This window comes from Ruditapes philippinarum, unplaced genomic scaffold, assembly GCF_026571515.1.
Source record: "Ruditapes philippinarum isolate M1 unplaced genomic scaffold, ASM2657151v2 ctg7856_1_1_1_1, whole genome shotgun sequence".
In the NCBI taxonomy this organism is placed as follows: domain Eukaryota; kingdom Metazoa; phylum Mollusca; class Bivalvia; order Venerida; family Veneridae; genus Ruditapes; species Ruditapes philippinarum.
The window spans coordinates 9,461-34,214 of NW_026862443.1; the positions used below are offsets into that span (position 1 = coordinate 9,461).

The following is a 24,754-nucleotide window of genomic DNA, read 5'->3' on the forward strand; positions in this document are numbered from 1 at the left end:
CTGGAATTTATTAAGTAAGATTTTATATTGTATGGCAACTCCTTTGAGATCTTTTATATATTGTAGTTTTGCTGAATATAAAATTATTACACAATTATTACATATAGGTATATGCATGCTAAGTGTAGAATGTATGAATTTTAAATTGTTATCTGATAAACTTTTCTGAATGATTAAATTGAAGCTAACATGCATTTACATTTTAATTTTTTTAGGAAGTGTACTACCTAATATTGCACAGTTTGGCGTTCATATGCACAGTTATTATGGTAACGAGGGGAGTCAGGTATCGCTTTAATTACATATATGAGAATGAATGAAATTATTATTTACCTGAAAGACTTGTTATGCAATACTAAACAATGACACATCAGCTTCCTCCAATTACAAAATTTGTATGGGAATAGAATGATAGATAAGTAGAACTTTATTCAGCAGAAAAGTAATTGACATAATATTGACTGATCTTTGACATCATACTCTCTGATATCATTTTGCCAGGTCAGAAAAAAAATCAAAGTAATGCATAAATTGTGTAAAAATGAATGCATTTCCCTTGTATATTGTTAAAAAAATTAACATCTAACTAGTCTTCCGTGTGTTTTACCTTCCATTTTACAGTGTTTTATAATGAGGTTGTATACTAATACAAAAGCTAAATGTATGATTATATATAAACATTTATTGAGTTGTTTCCCTTTGATCAAATGACATCATTTGTAAAAGCACTGCGCTGAAAATCTTTAACAATTTGTTAGTGACTGTGTCAGAAGAAATGTGCCTTGATATTGTACTAGATTTAAAAATGCAATAATAGAATGTGATATAATTGTTTTGTTAAGCTTTTCTTCTTACTATTCATGTACTTGTGCTTTAGGAGTTGTAAAACTAAGGCCAACATTCTTCCATCAGTGTGTACACTTTACAAAAGTTAGAGAAATAAATGACACGTCATTATGGAATGACACAAACTAAGTTGTTATGTTGTTTTTGAGGCCATGAATTACTGTTATGAGAAAAGTGTTACATTATTATTTTGCAAATTAAAGCTCTGTTACTTAATATAAAGTCACCTTTGTAGGTCTACTTAAGGCACACATTTACCTATTTTCTTAAACGCCCGGAAGATTGTGGGCTTATAACTTCTGGCTTTGTTTTGTTTGTTTGGTACCGTATAAGGTCATATGGCGCCGAAACAGGAAAGATGATTTTGGCTAATATGGTGTTGGCTTTAAACAACACCATGGGCCCAAACCACCTCACCTGCTGGAGCTATGAGATGCATAGACTCAAATTATCCGGACCCATTAAGTCGCCTCTTAGGGTCACGCTATTTGCTAGCCCATATGGTCTCTTTCCGGTGGCGAGGTTAAACAAACGCAAACATACGCACCATTTACATGATTTATGGTATGAGTAACTTTACATGAACGAATTGTACCTACATTAACAAAAAATGATTGTTTACAAAATTAAAATATGACTATCATTCACTTCAAACTGATTATAAACTCGTCGAATTATTGTAGCCATATTAAAAGCTCTTTCGATTCTAAGGGGAAGACCTTCTGAATTGTCGAGTATCTCGCGAAAATGTGAAATATTTTAAAATAAAATATTGAAGGCTATTCCTTAGATAAAATGTTTCACTGTAGCTTGATGAAGATGTTTCTTTGCCAATTTATCTTATCATACACAAGATATTACGTGAACGAAACTTATGTGAAGTTTCCTGGACTCTCTTGCATAGCCAATGCCAGTTTGTTGTACTACGGAGCTAAAATACATTTCCACATTTCCGTTACTTACATCTCTGCTTGTACATACTATTCCAATTATTTTACCATGTTATATTTCATGCATTAAAGAGTCAATAAATAGCTATAACAAGCAATATAAGTAAAACAGATACGTTTTATATATCAACAAGTCTGTGACGTCATTAAAGACGTCAATGCAACGCGGGCGCATTTGTTTGTTAACAAGTGGCATACGGATTTCCTTCTGTTTCCTGTCTGCGTTTCATCAAAATCTGTTCTAAGTTGTTTGGCTGAAAATATATAAAAATAATAATGAAAAAGACTGAAGGCATTTTGAAAATAACAAGACAATGATTTGATAACTTCTGAAAGCAGATCTAAATAGACTATCTAGATATACCATCTATGGCGTCACTAGTATTTCAGTACCACGTAGATTGAACCAATTATGCTGAAAATATTTGCCAAAATGTTTTACGAGCAGACTGAGAATAGTCGAGGACCATGTCCTATTGGCAGCTCTTGTAGATTTTTTTTAAAGTTGGTATATAAGTGAAAGTGTTGTGGACTTGTTCATCTCGTCTAAGACAGTACATTTCACAGAAATTGCCTGTAACTTTTCTTTTACCATGTTAATAACGTGGTGGAACGTTGGAGATATAAATATAGTAATTCCAGGTTTCACCTGTATTGTGCAATTTAGATATTTCTCAGCCTAAGCATGTATAAATCCTAAGTTTTTAATATTTAGGTCGTCTGTTTTGAAAGAAAAACCCTGTTTTTATGTTTGCGGCATCTTTGTCGTCTTCGTGAAGCACATTATTCAAATATTTTGATATGTTTCAACATGAAACTTGGAAAACTTGCTTTATAATATCACCACAAGGTAAGGGCATTACTTGGAAAGCAGTATATTTGAAGTTTGATCCTTTTTAAATTCTTTTCTTTCTCAAAATTGCTCACTTACCTGAATGATTTCAAAACTATGAAAGGAACGAGTCTCAGACTTGAAATACGTGTTTATCAAGTCACCGCCTGCAGTGCTCTTGTTTTTTTTTTGTTTGTTTTTTTAAATGCTCGTGTACTTTATTCATGTGTATGTATATATGCCGCTTTAATACTTTGGGATCACTATTATACTCACTATTTTGTGGCTTTATAATTAAAGTTTATCAATATTCAAAATTCTTACAGGTTTTACAGACTTTTTCCTCTTCTTTATACAAAACAAGCACATCACAATAATAATAATTGTGGCAATAATAGCGCAGCAAACAATTATGACGATTGTTGTCCACGACATCGACATAGACGGTGACGGGCGGTGCGACTCCTCTGTTGAAAGAAATACAAATAATTTTACTAAGTATAGATATAGGAATTAAATTTTTTCCCGTTCTAAGATACTTGCTTAATAGTTGCCACAGCCTTTTATTATATTACAATAGCTTTGCCTAAACAACTTATTTAAGTTATTTTTTATTGTTAACTTTACCTGAGAATTTAGTGGAAATTCTGTAGTTTCATGCAAATGGAAATTAATATATGATACGTACTATTTTTCACGAAAAGATTCAGTTGACTTTCATATTCTATTTTTGATATTGTTCATTCTTGAATAAATACAATGGATCTTAAGAGCAACGTAACGCGCCTAACTGATATGTACGATTTCACTGACTGGATCAACATTTTGTAGTGTTTTAACAATAAACAAAGATAAATTTGTTAAAATTTAACTGGCTGTTCAACATGTTGATTTTCCAGAGTTAACATACATAATCTCAAACATACCATAGGTAAAATTGAACCTTCTAAAAGCGGAGCCGCCTCTGTTCTCTGCAGTGCATGCATAAAGTCCGTCAAAACTCGAATCCGTTGCGTGTATTCTCAATCTAACGACAAAAAGGCGCAATATTTATTTTTTCTGTGTTAAATTGATGAATTATAAAGCAGAATTGCAAACCATGAACAAAAACAGTGGGCGAATAGAAGAAAGCTTACACTTTTTAGATTTTGACATAGGAACATAGGTGGCGCAGTACTAAATATAATGTACATGATGGATAAGTAAGATATTAGCAGACGGTATTATAAACATTAGTTTTTACAAATTTCAAAGTTTTACAGAAAAGTGATGAAAAACATTGGAATAAATCAAGTTTTTTCCATGTAAAAACATGGCCTTACACACACTTTTGAAGAAAAATTGTTGTTTTGAAGCATTTAAAAAAAAAATCATTAAAATAGTTTTGCAGTTTTTTTTTGTTGGTATTTTTTCTTATTTTACTAGTTATATTGTTGGTACACGGAAACTTTTATCATTATGAAAATGTTTGTATTTGTAAGTAGATATATGTTAATTTACCCTTGTAGGTTCGAATCCCGACAGAGACTTCGGATTCTTTCATGTGATGAAGCTATCAAGCTAGCTTACGGAACGTCGCTGGTTCTACTCAGATGCCCGTTTGTGCCTGAAAAATGCACGGAAGGGCAGGTCTTCCTCCACCAGTAAAGTTTGAAAATCGCCATATGACCTATACTTTGTCAGTTTGACGTAAAACCCAATCAAATAAACAAACAAACACATGTTAATTTACTTTAAGTATTACATATTATATATGTTAGCTTGGGAGATGTTCCGCCTTTGCAGGACCAAATCAGATAAATAAGATACGTCTTATAGTAAGTATTTGTTGCACGTGTTTCGTGAGAAAAGGCATACACGTACTTGTACGTTTGAATGTATTTCCCAGTATAAAGACTCTGACTTTCAGATATGAACTGTGACGACTTTGACTTTCAGATATCGTACAAACTCCAAAAATTGAACATACATGTATTTTGTAAAATTTGGTTAAGACATTTCTTCATTTTATCTGGCTCTTGACCATCAAAAGTTCTAAGCTTATATGCTCCATTTTCAAGTCCAGTTTCTGAGACTAAGCAGTACTGGTGTCATATTAGAAATACATGCACGTGACCCAAGTAGGGCTCAAACTCATGATATCTGGGTTGAGAGACACACTGTTCAACCCCAAGGTCACCGCTCTCCGACAATGTTAAAATTTGTACAAACCTCTGACCGTCATCAGTAATTTTGTATCCTTCTGTAATATTATTCTGGTCAAACCTCCTAGAATCTTTGTACCAGTATACATCAGGTATTGGCAGGCCTCCCACCTCACAGTCGTACGCAAAACTATTATCTTCGAAAAATACCATTTTGCGTTCAGTCAAAAAATGTGGAAGTACAATATCTGTTGTATGAAAAAAGGATTGATAAAATAATGAATAAAATACGTCTATCTGGTCAATTCTTTATGTAGTCAAACCATATTCATACTTCACATTTATTGTACATGCACAAGTCATTTGTAACCATGAACAATAACACCGGAAAAGGGCGGAGGGTACTGGTGGCGGCGGTGGTGGTGGTAGTTTTCAATCCGGATAACGGCAGAATTTACCAGAGCAAATCTTAGCCACCGCATTATTCCTTGTCAGGCTGTCAAGCAGTTAACCAGTAGTAGCTGCCTTCACTTTCGCAATGAACTAAAACTTTTGTACATACAAGTGCAGAGGTACAGTGTGAATGACCTTGGAAAAGATTTCATGATGAATCACAACAAAAGTGACCTACACCATCCGGTTGTCGATTAACAGACCAACGCTCTACAATTGAGGTAACCGGATAGTTTAGTGGTAGAGAGGGAAATGAGCCATCCTTTTCTACATTTCATCTGTCACCTTTTACAATGTAAAAGTTTTGTTTCTGGTGCTTCTAGCGGGGGGGGGGGGTTACTGTTATTGTAACGCGGAACATTTACCAGAACTTTGACAGTCCAAGGGACTAATTTCCCCTAGTGCACGAATCAAATACCCTTACTAGTATGATGATGCACTTTTACAAAGAGCTCAGAAATTCAACCACTGTTTTTGATTTTTTAAGTACATGTACATTGTAAACCTTTTAATGATTTATTTTTAATTACACATGTAATATTTTAATTTCATTTCAATAGCTAGACTACTAGACTACCGTCCTCCGTGCTAAACTACCAAAGCATCTCCCGGGGATCGAACCCACGCCACAGAGGTAACTGGATTAGAAGTCATCGAGTCTAACCCCTCGACCACGGTGGCGGTACAGTTAGGAATTGAATTTTATGAAAATAATTAAAATGGAAGTGTTCCTTGACGTGTGTCAGTTGTGGAAAAAGTGTGCTGGGCGAAAATCAACATTTTGGAGATCACTTGTGGAATAAAAAAATCTTGCAAATCAGGATGCATGCTGCTGATGAACCTGCGGACCTTGTAATGAGGAATCTGGGCCCATTCCTCTATGATTGCATGTCTTAGCTCCTGAATTGTTGTTGGTTGGACGTGGCGTGAAGAAACGGCTTTCTGCAGCATGCTCAATTGGATTTAAATCCGGGGACTATAGTTGCCTCCTCAAGATATTGGTTTGTGATGTGGGCTCTGTGTGCACGGGCGTTGTCATCCATACTAATGAAATCAGGACCAGCATACGTGCGTACATGGACGTCTATGATTTCATTGACATACCTTATTGCCGTCAGGGTACCGTTTTCAATGATGTGTAGGTCCGATTTCACCTGAGCGCTTATTCCCGCCAACACCATGACTGAACCCCCGGCAAAACGGTCGTGTTCTGCAACGCATGCTGGAGCTAAGCGTTCATTTTGACTTCTCCAAACCCTAGCCTGTCTGTCCGTGAAGTCCGCAATAAAACCTTGACTCATCAGTGAAGAGGACCGGGGTCCAATCACTAACTGTCCATGTGACATGAGTCTGCGCCCATTGCAAACGCTCTTGAATATGGCGTTGTGTCAAAGGAATGCGAAATGATGGCATCCAAGCATCATGCAACCTGTTTTTAACAGTTTGTGTGCTTACAGGCACACCAATTGCATTCAGTCGTTACGTAAGGTCGTAGCGTTCGAGAACCGTTGGCGCCTGGCCTGAGGGACAATACATTGGTCCTGGACTTGAGTCGTTGAACGTTCCCAACCTCCGACGTGGCCCTGCAAGAGTTTTCCAGTCATTTGGAATCGGTTCCACATCCTGGAGACAACGCTCTGGGATACTCCAAGGATATGGGTAACTTGCCTTTGTGAACGGCCAGTCTCCAACATTCCAATACCCCTGTTCATCTCATCTTCACTAAGACGACGTCTAACCTATCGATTTGCCATAGTTTGTTAATTTCGAACACAGTTTTACAACATGGCCATAAAACACCAAATTTTCATGGGTATGCTTTTCCACGTGCTTATCGTGCAAGGTGTACATGACAAATCGATAATTTAAAGTACACGATTATGAGGTCCCCGTACAGGTGTATTGTTAGTGGAAATATGATTTTAATATGATGATAATAGGACTGAAATATGCAATGTCAAAACGGTGATCCTTAGCAAATTTTGAGTAGTATATACATACATACGTATATTTGAAACAGACAAACCTACCTCTTACAGTCAATTTTAATTTTCCAAGTGAATGTTCTATTTTTCTTCCATGAGCATCATAACCAAAACACACAAATTCATACTGGTCAAACTTTGAAATTGGGCTAATTGTTACGACGATTTTTATCCCATGGTTCTCACTGCAATGTCAAATATAAATAATCAAATAAAATGGTTTGAATTTTAACTGTAAAATCTCTTCATCGAATTAACTTCCGTCAAGTCAATACTTCAACAAATGACATGCACCATGACAAAACCAACGTAATGCGTTTGCGACCAGCATGGATCCAGACCAGCCTGCGCATCCGCGCAGTCTGATCAGGATCCATGCTATTCGCTTACAAACCCTATAACAAGTAGAGAAACTGATAGCGAACAGCGCGGATGAGCAGGCTGGTCTGGATCCATGCTGGTCGCAAACCCATTATGTTGGTTTTCTCATGGCACGGCTGTAATTTATTTAGCGCACAAGAACAGTTTCCAGCAGAGAAAGTTTGAGATCGCCTTATGCTGTAAGCAAATCATGCACCTAGGGTTTTAAATAGTCCCACCCTTAGCAACGTTTATTTAATTCTCCAGTTTACCCCGGTTAACAATATACATGCATGTCAAATTTGTTCTCTTTTTTCATTTTCAGTCAGAAAGCAGATCATTTTTTTATTTTGCACTAGGTTTTTTGTTTGATTTGTTATGTTTTGCTATCAGCAATAAAACAAAATGGACACAAAGTTTATCTTTTAATATCTAAAAAAACTTGAATTAATATTACGATTTTATGTTAGGTACCTACAGCATTCATACATGTGAACTCTACCACTTATAGAGGAAGACTGCCACTTTCTGCAGCCATATTTTTTAAAGATTTTTCTTAAAATAAGGGGTATTTTCACAAATTAAAGAAATCTCCCTATTTTTTATGTCAGAACTTCCTTCTTTGTTAATTACAATTTCTAAATTCTCCCTCTTTTTAAAGAAAAATCTCCCACTTGATCATTATAAAAAGTTCACATGTATGATATGACAGCATTATCCCAAGTAACTAAAGGCTACCAGCAAAATACCTAACGTATGTTATATTTGTTCTATCCATATCCCAGCCAGGGTCAACTTGTGCCACATGAGTTCGGTTCATGACGGTCAGGTTCGAATACTTCAAAATACTTGCTTTAAAATACAACTTTATCGTATCCCCAACAAAAGGATACCTGTCAAGTACCCAGGTTTCAAATCCATTTTTCACATCTGAAATATACAATATAACTATACTTGATGATGTAACATTGAAAGAAATTCGGACGTTTAAAATTTGATCGAGATAACGAAAATTCGAGAAAAGCGATGTCGAAATAACGATAGTTGACCATATTAATATAACATTCACATTTAATTCGCTTTTGTTCTTTTCTTTATATACCGGCTTTTTGGTATTTGGTAACCATTTTTCTCCGAAAATTTTGATTTCTCATAGATAAAATTTGTCCAAGAAATACATCGAGTATAACTTTTATATTTTGCAATGTGTATTTTAAACGCATATTCTTTTTCATACAATTAATGTATAAACTTCCATGCATAATGCAAAAGAGTACATTGTATTCTTGGCGATTCATGAAGAATTATAATAAAAAGTTACAGTTTTAAAAAGCTGCAGCTGTACGCACGTACGTATGTATGTATGTGCGTGCGTGTGTACGTACGTACGTATGTATGTATGTATGTATGTCTTGTTGAATAGTGCTACTTAAAGTATGCTCCGTGCTTGATTCCATGCTTGACTTACGAATTCCATTATTGTGCTGCATTTATTGCAATACATAATGACGAAATGTCTCTAATTCTAATATATTTTTGTCATAAAAAATGGAAGGGCATACCGCGAGAAATTTCCAAAGAAGGAATTAAATCTTATATTTTTTTTTAAAGTTGTCAATTTTTTTTTCTCAAAATAATATATCATACTGTTGGTTATCTAGAACTACTCACAGGTGCTCGGCTCGTTGATTGGTCCCTACCCCCCCCCCCCCCAACACACACCTCCTATTAACTCTACAACGGTACATATATATTAAGCTCTAGTACTAAACATATACATGTTATCAAGATGTATAAAGATCCAGCAAATAATCTATTGTAAACTATACCTGTTGCTACATATGGTATAGTTGCCGATCTTGAGCCAACTGTATTGTGACCTTGACATTTGTAAAATTTATAACTTCCTGTCACCGAGTCCTTCACAATCATCTCACTTACAACAGTTTGATTGACGGCCTTGAAATTGACCAGTTTCGGATACAAGTCTAAACCGGAAATAAAGCTGACGGGTTCCCATTTATTGCCCTGAATGCTGCAATTTGTTGGACTTTCACAAGTTTGTTCAAACCAGTCAATCCTTTTGGTAAGCGGGACTGATTTAAAACTGCAGATGATTTTATACTCAACGTCAGTAAGGTAGAATTCTGAGCCTCCGTTACTTGACGTAATATTCACTTCAGGTAAATCTGCAATGAAATAGTAAAATTTCTAACATTGTAATTTCGAGTTGCATTAAAAACAGAACTTCCGGACAGCTCAAAATCAAAGTACTGAAGTACAGATGAGCTGACTTTTCATCATCGTATAGTCAAGTCGACAGTCGACACATCACGTAACAGCGTTATGTCTTTTTTACCAATTAACGCTGTTTTTTGATACAATTTAATAATATAAAGAAATGAGACGGGATATGGGGAAACAGAGACATTTGCAGGTTATGACTTTTCTTAATGTGGATGTAATAATTGCTTGATACTTTGTTTCTTGAAACTCTAGATACGCTTTTGAAGAAGCTTAAACTTACCAAAAGAAATTTTCTACTTGAAAATTTTACAAATTTATGAGACGCTAAAATAGCTTTGCACACATCGTAAAATATATATAAGGTTCTGACATTATTTTAAATATTATCACCCAAGAAAGTAAGTACGGTAACTATCTAACTTCGGATCCTAAAAAAAAAATTACACCCCCATCCCCGACCCCTACAAAAATAATTTTGCAAAACTGCCTGAAGTGAATATTTCATTGACCTCTGAATGCCCTTGCCCATCAAGGTTATCTTTTCAAAATTATCAATTTTGTTATAACTTTGTTGTTTATTCATGGCTTTTGTTATATTTAAAATATAATTTAAAACAAATTCTTTGCCGAGTCAATACGTTTTTTTTGCAGCAAATTGGCCGGGAATATGTCAAAATCACAAGCGGGGATTTTCTTTCTTTCTCCGCAAGTCGGGGCTTAATCTGGATGTTGAAAATCTAAATCTATAAGCCCCCGTTATTCCCTTTGGGTTGAGGCTGTGGTTAGATAGGACAAGCTAATTATATTCAATGGATATCTCAAATGATTTTAACAGTTACTGTTTTTGAGTTTTCGTAAAACTTGAAAAAATCTCTTAGAAATGAAATACAAAGGTTCCAAACAAGGTTATATAGTTTCACCCTTTCTTTTGCAGATTAGTAAATAGATGACTTTGTTACTTGGCAAAGGACTACGACTTAAGTTAGTCAAACTACTACATATATAACTTACACTCCACTATTAGGCGTACATCCAGCGATGCATTTACATCTTTAACTAAGGCAATAACTGTATAAATACCAGCATCATGACGATCCGGATAAAATACTCGTAAAAATATGCCGCCATCATTTCTGCATATAAAAAGAAAATAGCAATGCTACTTGTTTTTCTTGTCCATTTTTAATTTATCTTGTTTTTTGGGGAAAAGGGTCAAAAAAAGCAATTTAGAAAAGGGCCTTTTTTTTCTTTTCAAAAAAGGCAGTAAACGCCGGGGCCAAAGTTAAAATAATATAAAGGGCTCGGAATGGGGGAAATAATGAGTCCCTGTCGTTTTTCTTTTGGGAGTCTAGATAAAAATAATTAAAAATTTTTAAATTCCCGGACAGTCAAATCGCCACCAAAAATCAGGTCCCCGGATATTACGAACATATGTCATTTTACATTATGTTTTTACACACAAAAGGGTTAAAATATAAACAGTGTTGAGTTTTTTCGTTTTTGTGTTTTGGTAGGATTTTACCCAGTTAAATTTGGGTTTTTTGTGTAGGTTGAAATTTTATGAAAAATTAATTTTAGACTCTGTCCCTCTGTGACAGTGATGTTTTCTTCCTCAGCCACAAGCGTCACAAACGCCCTTTCTAAAATAAGAATGCATCATAAACTTTTAAAAGATTTAAAAAATCACGCTGGAAACAAACAATGCTCTGCCAATATGAATACGAGTTGCTGAGATTGAACCGGAGGTTAGATTATATTTATAACTTTAAAATAATAATAATAATAACAACAAGAGCTATCACTTTTGACTTTTTAAAATAATCAGTGGTCTGAAGAAAAATTTGAACTCAACCTAGAACTGCCACATTCATGGCGTGAATACCCCCGCATACCACTTTGTCAGAATGAACAGTGGTCTTTAGAGCCCAAGGATTACCTCACTGCCAAATCTGAGGGTAGTAAGCAAGTGAATTGCTAAGTTATGCATTCTCCATGTTTTTAGTGGCAAAGATCAAAGTGATCTTTACCTTTGACCTACTGGCCTAAAAACTGGAACGGGGCCACTGCATCACTTAAAATACCTCCTCCCCCCCCCCCCAATTCATGCAGCTTTTCGTTGGGGTGTTTTATGTATGAATATATGAGAATAATTATGTGCTTCAAATGTGAAAATGTCAAAATCAATCACTGTGAACAGCTAATCTTAAGCATTTGAGCAAGACAGTTATTGTGACCTTGACCTTTGACAAAGTCAACTAAAAAATCGATAGGGGTCATCTTCTAGTCATAACCAACCTCAATACCAAATATGAAGACTGTTGACCAAAGCATTCCTAAGCAATTGAGCGGACAAGCTTTTTAAACTAAAGGCCCATGTTACCCTGACCTTTGACCAAGTAACCTCATAATCAATAGGGGTCACTAAACGATCAAACTCCATGCAAAATATGAAGACTTTGGTTTGAAGGAATCTTAAGTTATTGGGCGGACACGCTTTTTAGTCAAGGCCCCGTGATCTTTGACCCAGTGACCTCAAAAACAATAAGGGTCATCTAATAATCACCTCAATAAATCCTGTAAAATGATGGGACTGTGTGACAAGGATTCTTAATCATTGGGGAACCTTTTATGTTACAAGGCCCTTTGACCTTGAATTTTGCTGGTACCTCATAATCATTTTGAGTACAAAATGGTCTACGAGCCCAATACCAAATTTAAGACTGTGCCAAAGAAATTTAAGTTATTGAGGAGATTTTTGAAGTCAAGGCCCATGTGCCTTGCCCTTTACCCCCAGTGACCTCAAAATCTTTAGGTGTCATTTTTAATTATTACTATCCCGACGCAAATAGGGAGTTGGTCACAAAAGGATTCTTAAGTTATTGGACGGGCAAGTTTTTAGTCAAATCCCCTGTGACCTTGACTTACGACTTTGTTGTGCGGGGGGGGGGGTATAATGCAAGTTTAACTGTGTAACAAAAAAATTATTTTAAATTTTTTGCAATCCCCAACAAGGCTCTTATATAAACTTGTTTAAACTAAAATTTTTCAAAATCTCTTCCTAATCTTTATTTCCGGAAACCCTTTTCTTCTGTAACGGGGCCTTACCTTGACACCGGCGGTAAATGCAAAACAACCGGGTTCACGAAAGTTGTATTAACCAAGTTTTATTGGGAAATATTCTTCAAAAAAATAAAAAAAATAAAAATATTCAAAATTTTTCAATGAAGATTTGGTCCCCATACAAAAAATAATTTTTTCGTTTTGACAAGGCATTTTTTGATATTTAAAAAAAAACTTCTAAAGTAATAAAAAGGGACGAAAAATGGGGTATCTGATTGACGAGGGGGGTATCCCCCCCCCCCGTTAAATAGATTGCCGAGGTTTTGAGTTTTTCTCTTTTTTATTTTAAAAAATAAGAACATTTTCCTGATGTCAAATATGAAAAACCCCGAAAAAAAAATGAACGAGCATCTGAATTATTTTTTCTATGTTTCCCCTTTTTCTGTTTTCCAAAAATTTAAACCCCAGCAAAATTTAACAATCAATGGCATGTTGAGTGCGGGGAACTAAACCCCCTTTATGATATTTTTTATTTAACTTTTACCATTTTCAAAGAAGGTCCCCAAACTATGTACAATATTATTTTACCCATAATTAACAAATAAACATGTATAATAAGCGTTATTTAAGTGTTACCCTATGCGACAACCAGATGAGAACTTATAACTTTAATTCATGATTTTAATCATACATACCATGTACAAAGAAGTTGATATCAACTTCCCCTTTGTCTTCAGGACTATTCCAAGCTGTACATTTGTAGATACCGTCATCAGAGGGGATAACGCCTCTAACTAAAAGATCGCTTCGAAATTCTTCAAAGTCATTTAAACCACTGTCAACTTTATGAACTTTCGTTATGCTGATCCGATTACTCTCCTGTTGTCAAAAATAGAGTATTAACAGTCCAATAGTTAATTTGTATACGGCCATGTTATGTAATACTTTTATTCAAAAACAGCTTACTGATTTATTATGCTTTTTCTGAAAAATATATTCAGCATTATTTGGAATATTCGCATAATATGCAATTGTTTACAAAAATATGAATATTACTTTCATTTATTGTGCACATTTTTCAAATGAAACATTTTGCTTATCGTGATGGACTAAAATTCATTGTGTCCAAATGTGGTTTGTGTTATGTATGGACAGCCACATTGCGCTAGTGGTAATGAACTGAAAGTTCCAAATAGTAATAAAGGAAATACCTTAGCTGTCAATTTCATACCTGTACTTCAGTATTAGAGTGAAACCACGTGATAACTGGCCTTATCCCGACAAGCACTTCCACGAAACATGATATCAAGAAATCTTCTCCGATATATTTATGTACATCTGCACTTGGTTGCAAAGCCGGTTTTAATGTAAATGGGAAAACTGAATCTATTTAAAAGAATTAATTGGTTATAATTATGCTCAAGTTACACATCCGCAGATCTGTTTCCTTTGCAGGGAATAATTCACCCCAGAGCTTATTTCAAATTCATCTAAAGTACTTAAAACTTAATTACAATACACATTTTTATTCTTAAAATCAAGAAATGAGAATAGCTTGGGACCACCCACTCATTGGCTCACTGACTCACTCACACGCACGCACACTCACTCACCCAACTGTAACCATGCATGCACCTGCCAACTAACATATTTGTGGTGTTTGTACTTTCAAGTTTAGCGCAGTGGCACGGCTCCAATATATGATATGGTAGCTTGGCCAATAAATTGTAGTGGACTTCCTTAACAAATACTTTTAATCACATAACATGCAAATGACCACTCACCTATTAACAAAAGTGTAAACGTTCTGCTGTAAGTAATGCCATTTACGTTTGTTTCACATGCAAACACACCATCAAAAGATTTATCTACCGTTTCTATTCTTACGCCTCTTTTAGGATCAAACACAACTCCTTGTTCTGGTCCCAAAGGTTTCGGATCAGCACAAAGACAACGGAATGTAACATTTATGTCGGGAAAACTTGTTTGGCACGGGATTGTAAATTCTGTCTTCAGGTACAATACAAGGTCATTTGGGTAGTTTGGAATGTCAACATAATTATGATCTGTAAATGGTCTCTCCAAATCTGAAAAGAATATTGTAAAGTTGATTCCACAATTTCTTTATTCAACTCTGAAGAGCACTAGATTAGCTAGATTTATCAATATAATTTTTTTTTATAAAATATTTCGAAGTCATCTTGTAACTAGTTTTCGCGACTGTCAGATTTTGAAGCCAAATGCAAACTGAAAACTGTCTGTCATTGCTACTTATATAGACTCTGAAATAGCCAGGACTGTCACGATTGACCAATCATAAGATTGCAATTGCCCTTGCATTCTGGCAGGAAAGACTTCTTACAATGGCAGCCATCTTGACAGGAATAATTTAGAAAATATATGTAAATTAACAAAGTTAACAAATAACAAAATATGCAAAGAACACTTCAATTACATGCTTAACTTAATTCACTAAAAAACTGGACCAAACACAATCATGATTCTAGCTTAGAAAAATGAACTATTGATATAAAAAGTTTCCAAGTGCCAGGAATTTGAATTTTCCCTCCTGACAAACTTACTGGTCGAAATACAGCAATGCCAACTAAATATTTGGAAACTAACTTAAGTCAAGGTAAACTTAGGTAATAAATGATTACATTCTGTGTTCTTACATGTAAAATGATAAGTATTTGTATTGTTTATGAAAAAATGCATTTAAAGTTTTGAATCAAGGTAGACAACTCTTGTCGGCCATTTTGATGCAACAAAGTAATTAAGTAAAATAATCATTTCATGAAGTATAAAAGAGCCTCAGAATGTCTTATATCATGGTCATAATTTCACCATTTACCAGAAAATAATCTAAACGAATATAATCAGCAAATTATATGAATGGTTCAGACAAGTTCAGGGATCCTGACAGGGCAAGTTCGGGTATCCTAGCAGGGCAAGTTCGGGTATCCTAGCAGGGCAAGTTCGGGTATCCTAGCAGGGCAAGTTCGGGTATCCTGACAGGGCAAGTTCGGGTATCCTAGCAGGGCAAGTTCGGGTATCCTAGCAGGGCAAGTTCGGGTATCCTAGCAGGGCAAGTTCGGGTATCCTAGCAGGGCAAGTTCGGGTATCCTGACAGGTAAGTGTTAAGCATTAACTGAGCATTATTAACCTCATTTGTCAATAAATTATCCTATTTTGATGTTCATATTGTCATTAAACACGATTTGTTTAAACTGATATATTCATTATAAGGTCCTAAAAGTAATTTATTTGGTAATCATCCACAGTCCTTTACAATATTATATGCCGTCCAAGGTTAAGTGTATGATTCATAAAACTTTAAGCCAGTGCTATATGCAAAATTTAGAGTCATAGTTTTTATCCACAAAAAGATAAGATGTTTGTTCTTATACTTTAGTTAGGTTATGGCAAGTGACACCCGGGGTGGAGTCAATTTTGACCTGTGGGTATTAATTGATATATTTATTTTTGTAGAAATCTACAAATTGATGCTACATGCCAAAAATCAAAGCTTCGGACTTCTAGTTTCATTCAATAAGCCATAAATGAGCCGTGTCACGACAAAACCAACAAAATGCGTTTGCAACAAGCATGGATCCAGACCAGCCTGCGCATCCGCGCTATCTGATCAGGATCCATGCTGTTCGCTTACCAACTCTATTACAAGTAGAGAAACTGATAGCGAACAGTAGGATCCTGATCAGACTGCGCGGATGCGCAGGCTGGTCTGGATCCATGCTGGTCGCAAACACATTATGTTGGTTTTGTCGTGACGCGGCTCAAATGTGTTTTCCTTTTTAATCAAGTGTCCTCGCCCGGGCGAATTTTGACACCCCAGGTTAATACCAATTTTGCAGCAGTTCACAGGGTAAAAATAGATGCGAAATATCTTAGCGCAAAGCATTGTAGTTTTACAATATAAGACTGAAATTATGCGTTTTCTCATACTTTCAAATAAGTTACCCCAATGGCAGTTCCACGATAAATATTAGTTTTGTAAAGGCCAAAATGTCAAATATCTAAACTCTAAGCCAACATAAGACTTAAATGTGTTTTCTTACACAAAAATATATAACTAAGTGACCTCCGGGGCGGGGCCAATATTGACCCAAGGAGCATGATTAATTTTATGGTCCTATAAGTGATGATGCATGCCAAGTATCTCAGCTCTGGGCATCGAAGTTTTACACGTGTTTTTCTAAAGGAAAACAATGAAAATGAATAAATTTTGAAATTTTACAACTGACATAGTAACATTAACAAAACAAAATAGCGGAAACATACTGAAGAAGTTGCAATATGTCGACTTATTATGTCAGAATTATAATGTCATTGCGGATCATTATATAAGATATAATACGTACCTTTAGCAAAAATATAGATGCTACTGTTCACTTTAGAATCCTGTGCTAAGGTACAGACATATAATCCAGTGTAATCATATTTTATATTTTCAATGTACAAATTTGAAGAATGCCCGTGTCGTCCAAAATAAGTTTGATGCGTAACGTTTATTTCCCCCAATACATCTTGCTGTGAAAAATCCGGACCCTGTAAAAATGATAAACAAGAGTGTTGAAATATTCTTATCTTGCTCGACTGGGTACTGTGAACATTTATTGGTAATTGCGATATGTTCAAAATCAACAATGACATTTGTGGTAAGTTATTGAAATTAACATACACGTTTTATGATCTTCAAATTTCTTCATGAAATATTTACACATCACCCTGAAAAATCCACGTCCAATGTGATTAGTTGCCTCATAAAGACCACCGCGATACACATATACAACTCAGACAACGAAAACACGGACTTGCGGTGGTGAAAAGTCGAATGTATGCCATTTTCTTTACAACTCTGTGTTTCGTCATTCAGGTTGCTGTTCTAAAAGGCAAATCTCTTAATGTGAAATTTTACAAGACAAAAGTTATACGAAATCTAAACAAATACTTTCGAAAATGAAGACCCGAATGTCAGAGTCAGATTGTTGCATGAAACGCGTCAATAGGCGTCTAAAGTGCAATACTTTCTAAAGCAGAAAACAATTTGTTGTGCTTCCACATTCTCCATACTTACCTGACCTTGCCAATTGTTTCCAAAGCTAAAAATATTCAAATTCGGGTCGAAAATCTGTTTAATGCTTCTACAACATTCAAAGATTTTTTTATTGTAAATCTAAAAAAGACTTTGAAAATGTCTGATCAGGATCCATGCTGTTCGCTTACATACTCTATAACAATTAGAGAAACTGATAGCGAACAGCATGGATCCTGATCAGACTGCTCGAATGTGCAGGCTGGTCTGGATCCATGCTGGTCGCAAAAATGTTGGTTTTGTCATGACGCGGCTCATTTGTATATATACGACGGAGGTGAATAGTTTGTAGTTTGAAGGAACTTGATAAAAAAATCAGTGCAACATAATTTTAAGTGCTTCGATGCATTCATATTTGAACACTCCTCGTAAGTTACTTTTGGAAAATAGTTGGTAAGTAAATAGTTTAAAAAATAAAGCTATTATGCATTCCGTTCAGGCCATTCTGTCACACTTATTTGATGCAGTGCTATTATAATGAGGTCTTGCATCCCGACAGTCTAATTCTCTAACACAATTTTGTTCAAAAATGGAGAATGGTAAAGTCAACACATCAAATTAAGCGTGTAAAATGTTAATGTGTTCATAATTATGAAGGGCAAACATTCGTTCTGGAGATTCTGCTAGCTAATGATTAAAGGCAATAAAATTCCGATAATGGAAGATGGGCAAGTGCCTTAACACGCCATGGGCGGGCTTATCAGTAACAGTGAGGAGATGACGTCAGCTGTAATCAACGCAAATGGGCAACACACCCGATATTGACATCTTTACATTTTTGGATCACTTTCAAATTCATTGTATCGCCCATGCATAAAAACTTAAAAAGAAACACCCTTTTCCAGATAACACCGTTGTTACGCTTCAGTGATAAATCAGAACAAAACAAACAAAAACAAATTAATACACTTAAATATGAAAATTATTCAAATTATGACTTTAACTAATTTATTGTATTATAATAAATAATATCAAAATGTTACAAACATATGAGCCGCGCCATGACAAAACCAAGGTAATTAATTTGCGACCAGCATGGATCCAGACCAGCCTGCGCATCCGCGCAGTCTAATCAGGATCCATGCTATTCGCTATCAGTTTCTCTACTTGTTATAGGGTTTGTAAGCGAACAGAATGGATCCTGATCAGACTGCGCGGATGCGCAGGCTGGTCTGGATCCATGCTGGTCGCAAACGCATTACGCTGGTTTTGTCATGGCGCGGCTCATATATAGCCGTCATATATACATGTATTTATATGTACTTACACTTCTTTCTCCTCCTTGAACAACAAACCATAATGTAGGTAGACTGCTGTAACATGTAACATTAAGACTGTCACCTTGTCGAAATGCTCTCTCATATCCATAAGTCCCTGCATTTAACACAACCTCGCCACTTGAAGCATTGATTGAGGAATTACTAAACTCTATAACTGGTTTATGTGTATTCAACAAATTATGTAACTGTGACCCTGCAAATAAATATCAACAACATTCATTTTTTCATTCAATATGTAACTTGTTATTCGGCTTCATCTCTTACTCTTATAGACGTTGAAATATGACTCTTTTTTTCAAAACGGCTTATATTTAATTTTTTTGATATATATGATCAGTACATGTACTGGGATTGACAAATATACATTTTATTTGGATTTTAAAGGCGTTTTAAGCTCAACACCCCAAGTGTCTGTGATTTTAATGACTCAATAGGGGTCAATAAAACCCTAAGAGCTTTTCTTTAGGACATACTCTGTAGCCTACAGTAAAAAGTAAAGAATTATTTTGTTATACTTTTTACTTTAACATCTATTTTGATGTACCTGGCTTATATATATATATATATATATATATATATATATATATATATATATATATATATATATATATATATATATATATATATATATATATATATATATATATATATATATATATATATATATATATATATATATATATATATATATATATATATATATAAATTTTGTACATTGATAAGCTAATAGTCTAAGAATAAAAGCGCGATTATTATTTTTGGTAATATAGCTTTTACGGTTTTTACGGAGGGATGTTGCACTTATTCAGTATCCCTCATGTACAGACTCAATCAAACCGAGTCTGCAATTCTTATGTAATTTTGTTGTGATTAGGTCTCAACCCGGTACGGAATTAGACCCAGCCCATTGTAGTCTAGAAAGTAGTTCTTTAAAATTATGAAATGGCCCAATTTAAGTCATCTCTAGTTAGATTGTTCATAATTAAAGTGTATTTATTGCATGTGTGTAGTTTTTGTGTGTTATATGATGACTTTAAAAGTTGTTTTTTGTGTATTCTCCAGGAACTCATTTGTTGGTGGAAGGATTAAAGATGTACTACCCACCAGCTGTCAGGAGTTTTTAAAGTGGTGAATTTAAACAGTGTTACAACAGAATGAAGATTTCTGAAAAAAGTAGATGGCTAACCTATTATATTTTGGGCATCATTTGCCTTAGATAGTGTTAATGTTTAAAGTTGAAGACAGTATATAATTCATCAAGAACATTGGAATCCAGAATTAAACCTCAAATTTGACTGATTTACTATAGAACTAATAGTACGAAAATTCACCGGGCCGAGTCCAAGATAAGAAATGTCAAAAATGGGAACTGGTTGATGGATATGGATGAAACTTTGCATCAGTGTTGTGTTTATGAATAGAAGTCAGGAAAATAAAGGATTACTGAGTGACAGGTTTGAAAAATTTAGATTTTATTTAAAATTTTAAAATTTGACATTTTAAATTGGGACATATGTTGTTGTTGTTATCTCCCCTTCAAATGTAGATGTCTGCTACTGTGTCAGTAAGCAGGGAGAAGGCTACAGAGCTTTTGCATGAAAGATTAACCACATTTTATTGAATTAAAACTGTAAAAATAAATTTAGAATTAAAAAATGAAATTTAAATTTTGTAAAAAGCAGTTAATAAATTGATAAATTTTATTTTTGCACCCTGTGTTTAGCAATATGCTATAAATCTAGCTTATTTTTTACAAGATTTATATAGAAAATGATAATTTTTAGAGAAATGCATCTTAAATTATGGATAAATTATGCATTGAAGGAATTGGGGAGTGTGTGGTTTCAGATTGGTTACATTGGTAAAAAAAGTGATCGGCAAGCTCATTCCAGAGATCTCTAAGGGGCCCAAGATTCACCGGCCATGGGATTCGAACATTAAGCACCATAGTAGCCTATTGCTCATATGGACCACACATTATATGTTTTGATGTTTCAGCAAAGGATTGATGCTGTAGTAATCAGTTTGTAAATATTCACTATTGTACTGTATTTAAATGAAGAAGAACTAACAATTGAACAGGACAAATGTGATTTATATTTTGGAAATATAGGCATTTTCAGTGTAGTGAAACTTGATGTTTTGCTGTGTTGCAGAATGTATTTGCTAGTAATATATACACATAAAAGATTTTCTAGTCATTAAACAGTGTATTTTATGGATAATTGGCTCATTTAGAATAACACAGTTGATATAATTGTTGTTGTTGTTGTTGTAGCTGCTACAGCAGTTAAATTAGGTTAGGTTTATAATATCTAAACTGCTATTTTCATGCAGGCATGCATTTTTCAGAACACAATATTTATATAAACTCTCCTGTGTGAATTAGCAAATCTAGCCATTTATTAATTAAGACATTATTTTCTTTCTTTTTCAGATATTAGAATTACAGCATAAATGCCCCTTATAATTTTCTTAAGCATGTACTAGTGTTGCATATTTTTTCAGACCATGCAGTTGCCAAAGCCTGAGTTTGAGTATATGACCTTACCTTATCCTGGTAAAGATCTATGGAAGGACTCCTTCAGCTCTGTTTGGCAGCAGCTTTGTCAGGACACATTGAGAAGGTAATAACTTATGTCTAGTTTGAAACCTCAGCTATTGGCGGTAGCGCCTCCCAATGCTCGGGCAATATTTGGTAGTTATTTTGATGTATTTCAGGAGAAAATTTCTCTAATTCTGACTATATTAAGACTTCTCAATGATTTAAAGTGGGGGACAGTATGTGTCATCTTTTTAAAGCCTTATTTGTGTGAGAGTTGGCTAATCTTACTTTGTCAGAAGACACAGCCCATGGTGATATGGTAACCTCTTTGCTAACCTTAAGATTACCTCTGTTTGTCTTTATTGATATCTTAAGCAAACAATGTAGGGTGTGTATGTTGGTTCTTTACTTTATTTACCATGGAATATAGGTAAAAATCATAATCAGTAAGTTTTATTACAATATTGAAGGAAAAAATTTGAAAAAAAGCACATTTAATTGTGATTACTTGTATTTTAACCCAAAATTCCATGCTCTCATTTAAAGAAATTGAGTTTCTATTACAATTTTTAAGCAATAAGGTCTTATTCTTTCATAGAAGTAACTGTATGACATTAGCCGGTAACATTAAACTTTATTCAAAGAAAATCCATTTACAGAATCAAAAGATATGACAGAATTTGTAATATAAATTTTTGCTTAAAATTCTATTGGCCGAGCCTGACTTTTCGCATGAAGGTTCATATTTAAGAAATTGTACCTCATTAATGTAATTTGTTAGAGACATGTCAAACCTATATGACTGTATTTGTATAACACTTAATTACTAGGAAATGAGTATATAAGTTTGGCTTAACTTAATTTTGGATTCATTTAGGTCTCAACCCGGTACGGAATTAGACCCAGCCCATTGTAGTCTAGAAAGTAGTTCTTTAAAATTATGAAATGGCCCAATTTAAGTCATCTCTAGTTAGATTGTTCATAATTAAAGTGTATTTATTGCATGTGTGTAGTTTTTGTGTGTTATATGATGACTTTAAAAGTTGTTTTTTGTGTATTCTCCAGGAACTCATTTGTTGGTGGAAGGATTAAAGATGTACTACCCACCAGCTGTCAGGAGTTTTTAAAGTGGTGAATTTAAACAGTGTTACAACAGAATGAAGATTTCTGAAAAAAGTAGATGGCTAACCTATTATATTTTGGGCATCATTTGACTTAGATAGTGTTAATGTTTAAAGTTGAAGACAGTATATAATTCATCAAGAACATTGGAATCCAGAATTAAACCTCAAATTTGACTGATTAACTATAGAACTAATAGTACGAAAATTCACCGGGCCGAGTCCATTAATGCTTCCGAGGGATCACTTTGTTTCAAGATTTTACCAAAATGTTAGCATGGTTAACCCTAGGTTTAATTATTATTCTAATCGTCTGCTCCTGGACCACATGGTTTACTACCAACTCGCTAACCAAGCCATTGTCCCATTTTGTATATGTATGCTCTAAAAGTCTGCTTGGTCATCTGATATATTCATCTCAGTCTAGCTGCAGTAGAATAATAATTGAACTTCACCCTCCAGCTGCTAAGTCTCGTTTACGTTATTATCTATACCCCTAGTATGGATGAAATATTCGGAAAAGTCCTGTGGTTTTTGTAAGATGGAAACATATGTAACGGAAAAACGATTACATTTGTTGAATTTTAACGAGCTAATGGTGATGCTAGCTGTATTTTTATTGACCGCTGACTTGTGCTTGAACATTTCTAAATCTAAAAGACAATTAAAAAAGCTAATTGCGTTATTTACCTGGTAATTCCTGGCTTCCAGTAATTTCAATTGTTGCTAAAAATAGAACAGGTACAAGCAACGTCGTCATATCCGAGCACGATTTGTTTGGAATAAGTCAACGTACAAATATCTTATGTGATATAATAAACAATGTATTGCAAATTTGTACAACTAAAACTAAAATAATTGAAATGCAAATACTTTTAAACAAGTAGATATACACACGTAAGAGTATCCCGGATGTTACCACTCCGATGTAGTTTATAATGACTCATACTGCAGGCATTCTGTACATATCATTGATAAATTTTACTTACAGAACTCCATACAAAATTCAGGGGCGTAGCTAGCGTTACGCACCTACGCACGTGCGTAACATTGATCCAGGAAAACGAAAACACAAATATACTAAAAACGGTGAGAAAACTAAAGGGTATAGGCGTGGGTGGTGTTGGAGGGTTTTGAGGCATGGTTCCAACATTTAAATAGATCTAGCTCTAATTATATCATTGATTCTAATATAAATATAGATCTTCGAAGTATTTAGGTAATAAGTTCCAATCATAATATAACGTCAAGAGTATTAATCCATTAAGAACTATTTGTATATGAAGCATTATAAATACGGTTTTAACGCTCGAAATACACTTCGCCCGACATACAGAACGAGTTACTGTATGTGGCAAGATTAACAGCACAACAATTGTGGAGACCTGCAACGCCACTCCATTCTTTGGCTGTATCGCCGACGAGACCACTGATGCGACGCCCATGGAGCAAATAGCTAACGTTATCAGGAACAGATAAACTTTATAGTTTCAATGTTATTAAACGTTTGCATTGGGGTGCCAGAAAGATAAATTACACGACGTCGCTTGTTATAACCACGTTTTATTCTGTCGAGAAAACGGGCAATTATGCCTCAGAAATGAATATATTATTACTTCTTCAAAAAAGGAGAAACATGATCGAGATTAAGTTTTAAAGCTGCACGCCTCCAAATGAGCAAAAATATTTCGATAAAATCAAACCTGAGAAAAGTGTAGTAAGATTTTAGGAAAGGTATACAGTAAAGATTCAAAATTCTAGTAAAACTTTACATGTTATGTGCTATTAATGACCGGATTTTTCAGTATGTATAAC

General features: G+C 34.7%; 2 protein-coding genes and 1 long non-coding RNA gene across 3 annotated transcripts; 1 reads left to right on the plus strand and 2 right to left on the minus strand.

Moving 5' to 3' along the window:
• Nucleotides 1-1,390: 1,390 nt before the first annotated feature.
• On the minus strand, nucleotides 1,391-10,969 carry LOC132719112 (vascular endothelial growth factor receptor 1-like). The gene is made up of 8 exons (XM_060702858.1): nucleotides 10,829-10,969; nucleotides 9,400-9,759; nucleotides 8,320-8,500; nucleotides 7,256-7,395; nucleotides 4,840-5,020; nucleotides 3,555-3,655; nucleotides 2,953-3,095; nucleotides 1,391-2,050 (listed from the first exon to the last, which is right to left on the minus strand). The coding sequence occupies exons 2-8, from the start codon at nucleotides 9,500-9,502 to the stop codon at nucleotides 1,979-1,981; spliced, it is 921 nt and encodes a 306-aa protein (XP_060558841.1). The 5' UTR covers nucleotides 9,503-9,759; nucleotides 10,829-10,969; the 3' UTR covers nucleotides 1,391-1,978.
• A 366-nt stretch (nucleotides 10,970-11,335) lies between these two features.
• LOC132719109 (vascular endothelial growth factor receptor kdr-like) lies at nucleotides 11,336-23,886 on the minus strand. Its single transcript, XM_060702855.1, has 7 exons — nucleotides 23,630-23,886; nucleotides 19,261-19,466; nucleotides 17,260-17,446; nucleotides 14,662-14,964; nucleotides 14,109-14,263; nucleotides 13,573-13,756; nucleotides 11,336-11,457 (listed from the first exon to the last, which is right to left on the minus strand). Exons 1-7 carry the CDS (start codon nucleotides 23,697-23,699, stop codon nucleotides 11,336-11,338), a joined length of 1,227 nt encoding a protein of 408 aa, XP_060558838.1. The 5' UTR covers nucleotides 23,700-23,886.
• Nucleotides 20,191-23,141, plus strand: LOC132719113 (uncharacterized). Its single transcript, XR_009624171.1, has 3 exons — nucleotides 20,191-20,727; nucleotides 21,782-21,900; nucleotides 22,884-23,141. It is a non-coding gene; the product is annotated as an uncharacterized LOC132719113 (long non-coding RNA).
• Nucleotides 23,887-24,754: the final 868 nt, after the last annotated feature.

Excerpts from the sequence above, each read along its gene's own strand:
- LOC132719112 (XM_060702858.1), bottom strand. The coding sequence starts at position 9,502 with ATGATTGTGAAGGACTCGGTGACAGGAAGTTATAAATTTTACAAATGT. Across the intron at positions 8,501-9,399 it reads TATACCATATGTAGCAACAG|ATGTGAAAAATGGATTTGAA; the intron begins GTATAGTTTACA and ends TGTATATTTCAG. Across the intron at positions 3,096-3,554 it reads AAGGTTCAATTTTACCTATG|AGGAGTCGCACCGCCCGTCA; the intron begins GTATGTTTGAGA and ends TTCTTTCAACAG.
- LOC132719109 (XM_060702855.1), bottom strand. The coding sequence starts at position 23,699 with ATGACGACGTTGCTTGTACCTGTTCTATTTTTAGCAACAATTGAAATT. Across the intron at positions 14,965-17,259 it reads CATCTATATTTTTGCTAAAG|ATTTGGAGAGACCATTTACA; the intron begins GTACGTATTATA and ends TATTCTTTTCAG. Across the intron at positions 14,264-14,661 it reads GTTTACACTTTTGTTAATAG|ATTCAGTTTTCCCATTTACA; the intron begins GTGAGTGGTCAT and ends TCTTTTAAATAG.